This window comes from Antennarius striatus, chromosome 2 (assembly GCF_040054535.1).
Source record: "Antennarius striatus isolate MH-2024 chromosome 2, ASM4005453v1, whole genome shotgun sequence".
Taxonomy (NCBI): Eukaryota; Metazoa; Chordata; class Actinopteri; order Lophiiformes; family Antennariidae; genus Antennarius; species Antennarius striatus.
In genome coordinates, this window is record NC_090777.1 from 24,027,152 (window position 1) to 24,032,579 (window position 5,428).

The window sequence follows — 5,428 nt, forward strand, 5'->3', positions numbered from 1 at the left end:
GAACCTCTGCAGAAAAATCAACAAACACCCTCGCAGCGCTTTAGTAACGCATTACATAAAACTCTCTAAATGTTCTCCTCGAACACTACCTGTCTAATCACTCTGTTTTCTCCTCCTCTACCAACCGCCACGCCAGGCCGTGAGCACCGAATCGCCTCCCCCTCCCTCCTGCATCACCCCGAGGAGCAGGGTTTGGCTGCACTAGACTCCGCCGGGCAAAAGGGGCACAGCTCCAAGAAGAAGAAGAAGAAGAGGAGCGGGTCGTTGGATGGACGCAAGTCGGAGAAAGGGACGGGAAGGAGAATCAGGAGCTCGGAGGAAGAATTGCAGTCGGGTATACGAAGCCCCATCTCTGAAAGGAGAGAGGGTTCACGGGAAGCCAGGGAGAGGAGGAGGAGGAGGAGGAGGAGAAAAGGGGGGACTCGGAGTTTGCCCAGAGATGCTCTCAGGAGTTATGATAGCGATACAGACAGAGGGACAGCGAGGGGGAGGAAGAGGGAGAAGGACCGAGGGAGGAGTAAAAGCAGAGAGAAGAAAAGCAGGAGCGAGGAAAGGGTGAGGAAGGCAGAGGGTGAGGAGAATGAGGGAGAGGAAGAGCGGGAGGAGCCTGCTGTTGAAGAAAGAGTTGAAGAAAAGATGGAGGAGGAGCCAGAGGTGGTCAATTTGGAGAGAGGAGGAGGAGAAGAAGAAGAAGAGAGCGAGGAGGATGTTTTCCTACCTGTTCCAAGTCCTGACCAGAAGCTTCCCAGACCCAAACAGCTGTGGGGGGTGGAGGATGATGAAGGCTGGGGCGTGACAGCAGAATACAGGGAGCTGAGGAGGGAGGAGGAGCAGGAGTGGTCCGGGGATGATGGAAGCGAGACGGAGCTCCGCGGTGATCGGACAGACGACGATGCACGCATCAAGAGGCCTTTACCCAGCGCCGCCGCGACAGATGCTGCGTCACAGAGCGAGCTCTTCACCTTCCTCGCCTCCTCGCCGTCCGTAGGGAGGCCGGAGGAAGACGAGTCCGACTCCGGGGGCAGCCAATCTGACACCACGTCTGCCGCCAGCATCTCAGGCCTTTCTATGGTCGCCACAGAGGCGGGCGGGCGCGGGGCCGAGCTGCTGCCGGGGCCCTGGCTCAGGCCCAGCCGGCAGAGGGTGGCTCAGGTCATGAAGGGGAGGAAGCGGACGGAGAAGAGAGGAGGAAGAAGCGCCGTCTCTTGACTTACAGCGGGGAACTAGAGCACGCAGCAGCTGAACGGTTCCTGTAGTTTCCTGCATGTCCAAACGACCCGACACGACCGACATCGTCTCTGTCGCTTCGGTATCCGTAATAGTTTGAAGTCATCTTCTTTGTGCCTTTTTACAGCTGACCTCATGGCTGGAGTTAAATGTCGATACCACATCTGAACTTTACGTTCCAAACATCTGTTTTTACACTGAAACAAACAACGGTCTTGTTTTTTTTTTTGTTTTTTTTTAATCTAAAACACCCTCATTCCTGTTTTTACTGTCAAAGCATTTGTGAATTTATAATCCACGTTTCCAGGGCAACAAGGTATTTCATGCACCTTGTTGTCCTGCAATTCTATCTCACTTGCTGCTCTGTATCTCTGTCTTGGAGCTATTTTTCATGCCCTCGCTGTACAAAACAAACAACATAGACATTCACTTATACCTCATGGAGACACTGAGCAATAATAATGCAACTGTACAAGACGATCACCCGTCCACTGCACCTCTCCATCCCGGTCTGAGAGGAAACACGGTTGTACCATATCCTCTTTGTCTTGTGTGGACACTTGCCTAGACTCGTAATGTTGTTCCATGTTACTGAATATTTTATTGTGGTGATGCAAAATCCCCTTTGAGGACAGGTGTGAAATCTATATTCTGTAAATATCTTTAGGGAAAATAAATGAGAAAACCTGCAAATGTTCGACTAACTGGAGACAAGCCCTGATTTCTATTCCTGTACTGCGATACATGATAAGCCTATACATGTACACCAGTATGTAAACGTATGCAGTATATCTATATATTACTTACCACAGTTAGCCATTGGTATTATTTATTATGGTGTGATGAGAAATTAGATGAAATCGGTGTCTATATTGAGCTCTATTGTACGCGTCCTATTCATAATGGAATGTTTTATAATATGCTGCTCAAGCCTGGATGAGGATTCTCTACCATGACGATTCTCTACACTTCACAAATTAGCAAAAGATGCCAAAAATATGCATCTAGTATGCATATTTCTCACTGAGTATGTTTCGTCAGAACATACCCACTATCCAGATTTGTGTAAGTGCTGTGTCCGTCGTGATGCGTACAGTTGCCTTGGTAACATAAACCACTTTGCCCTAGATACTGATTTTTATTACTGTGAAAAAACATTTTCTTTAAGGCTTCTACTCCTTGAGAGGTGGGCCAGCCATTAATTTCATTTCACACAAGCCAAATAAGGCCCTCACTTGAAATCCAAGTATAAGTAAGTAATAATAAAATTAATAATAAAAATAATAAGGATGTTAAGCTCAGTGTTCTGTTCAATCTAAGGCAGGAAAATAGCACATCCTTTTTTTTTTTGCTCTCTTTTTTAAAATATTCTGTTATATCTATAAATATATATCTATATTTAACAAAAACCCAAGCTGAATGGAAACTGTGAGACATTATTTTTCTATGAAATTATCCTTTTTGAAATACTCAGGTGTTCGGATACTTTGCTCTAGATAAGCCATTAAAGAGGAAATGGTATGAAGCAACTTCACACCATTTTCACAGCAGAAAGTGGGTATTTAAATGTTAATGCACTGTTACTTTGATTCTCAAAGACAAGCATTACGAGATGCAGACTGTTATAACCCATCATTATAAAATGAAATGAATTGCTTTGTTTGCCCTGCCCGTTTGTTTGCCCGGAAGGAAAGCTGCAACGACCAAACCTGTATACTGTATCCCCCAAGCAGTGACAGAGAAGCCTATATATAAGACTTATTTTATAACGTTTGCTAATGCTCTTTTTTTTTTTCTTTTTTTTTGTCTTTCATTTCCTAAGGAGGATTATATGGCTGGACTGTGATATCATTCTAATAAAACTCCAAATAAACGGCTGAACCAATTTCTTCAGTGGTCATGCATGTCTTTCTTTTTCTTCTTTTTTTTAAAATTGCTTTTCCGATCACTAGAATGGGAGCTGGAACGGACAGCAGATGGCAGCAAAATCATTGGCAGTATATTTAGGTGCTGGGATTTGAATTGGAAGGTGTGTGAGACTGTGTGAATGTGAGAACCCACAGAGAACCAGAGATTTGAGATCATTTTAAGGCTCTCGAAAACTAAGAAATACGGATTTAATGTGAGATTCACGTCTGTGGAAAAAAAGAATAGAATAATGGGTGTAACACTCTTCCAATTCCAATCGGATGATTCCCCACAGATCAATTATTAAACCTGCTTTTTGCAATAACAATTCCCCATCTTCTATGCAGACACACCTCTCAGTTTGATATTAGTGTCACAGCAGGGTAGCGTCACCTGTGTACCATTACACACAGAGAGGGAGAATCTATAGCCGGCCTCTGCTCGGTTATGAGCACTCAAGTGCCGCCACTATAAATAACATGGCTCTGAGGTCTGGCTATCTCAGGCACTAAGATGCAGCCTTCTGTTAAAGCCGGTTTGGACTCAAGGAACGCGGCATCGCGCTCAGATGGACCTAAATAAATAATTAAAAGGGACTCAAATAAAGCCTTATAGTTTCAAGAAATGTTGTTGATGGCAGATGGAAATGCTGGCAGCATCACTCTCTTACGTTGCAGCTGTTCCCTGCATGCTCCGTCCAGAATCACAGGCCCTCAACAGGGTTTCTGACTCTCATGAAGTTACCCGGTTTCAAAACGAGGCTTAGGTTCCCGTCGGACCTTCACAATAAAATTACCGTAAAGCAGTTTTTTTTCTCGTTGATGGAAGAAAGTGTCTGAGAGAATTAGATTTTATTTCAAATGAAAATAAAGGTTAAATAAAAGAAAATTAAAAACAATTTGTTGTACGTGTAAATTAGTCCAGATAATTACATAAGAGCATTAGAATCCCATCATAAATGGTAAACACATTACGTTTTATTCTGAAACCAATGAAATTACATGAAATGAAATGAATTTTAATGGTCCAAGTAGGGAAATTATTTGTCCATTCTAGTATTAGTCAATCTGTTAGTACTGTATATCAAACATTTTAATGCAATGGATAAGTATCAACAGCAACAACTAACAAAATACTTTTTAGATAGATAGATATATACTTTAATGATCCCAAGGGAAATTCAGGAAACGTTTAGTAAAACGTTTAGTAACAATAGTAATAATAATAATAATAATAATAATAATAATAATAATAATAATAATAATAATACATAGTTACTGGTTTGTTTAATCGGCCTTGTTTAGCTTTTTATGGAGATAAATATTTTTTTTATTGTTTGTTTTAACTTTTTTAAATAACTTTAAAATCTGAGCTAGAGTACTCAATCCTGATTAGAAGTATTTCCTATGTCATTTTAGACAAGATAGAGGTATGATGGAACAATGCAAAGTTTTACTCTCCCTAAATTTCAAGATTCTAAATGCTTGCTATCCAGTGTTTATTTTTAGCCGCAGTCAGTCTCATCTTTTATTTTGAAAAGGCGCTACAGGAAGTCCCCTAATCGCTGCGTTCAACTTGACGCGCTCGGTGGAAAAGCCGCACGCCTCGCTGCAGCTGAAACGCTCAAGGAGCAAAAACCTCTCTGTGGTTCTGCGCCACCGCAAAAGAAGCGTCTGCGGTCACGCTCCAGCTTGGATTACCGACAGGATGCGGCAGAAACTCAGATAAGTGGGAAATAACTCATCCTGTTCATTTAAACGATGTCAGATCAGTGCTGAAAGCGGCGCAGACCAAAGTTAGACACTTTAAAAGACCTGCAACAACCTGTATTGACTCTTTCTGGCTGTCAAAAAAAAAACAAAAAAAAATCTGGATTATTGTTGTTCCTTGTTTCATTCCCATTAATCGGGCGTGACGTGGAGGTGTTTTATTCTCGAATGACAAAAACCCACGCAGTTTGGGAACTGATGAGAATTGGGAGTTGTAGGATGTAGTTTTGTCGGACCCGGGGGGGAGGGTTGGGACCTTTTGAGGAGCCTCTGCTCACTTTCTGTGCCTTGAAGACACATGAAGCCATGGGTTGAAAGCGACAATGATAGACTGCGGGGATATTCAGCGTGGGAGGGAGCAGAATTTTCTGTGTTATGTAATGATTGACAGCGCCTGATAATTAGTGGTAGGTCGTACATAGCATCACCCCCCATTACCCCCTACCCCCCCCTTCCCCTGTATGTCGAGGAGCTTAAAGTGTTAATATATTTGAAGCGGTTTTTGAAAAGAACTAATATCAGGG

General features: G+C 42.8%; 1 protein-coding gene across 1 annotated transcript in view; it reads left to right on the forward strand.

Moving 5' to 3' along the window:
• The window catches only part of LOC137601504 (novel protein similar to vertebrate membrane associated guanylate kinase, WW and PDZ domain containing 1 (MAGI1)), a 34,368-nt gene extending 31,268 nt beyond the window's left edge, over positions 1 to 3,100 (forward strand). The window contains exon 17 of the mRNA XM_068323710.1: positions 137 to 3,100. Coding sequence (XP_068179811.1) covers positions 137 to 1,209 — 1,073 coding nt within the window. The 3' untranslated portion in view covers positions 1,210 to 3,100. The remainder of the gene's footprint in view (positions 1 to 136) is intronic.
• Positions 3,101 to 5,428: the final 2,328 nt, after the last annotated feature.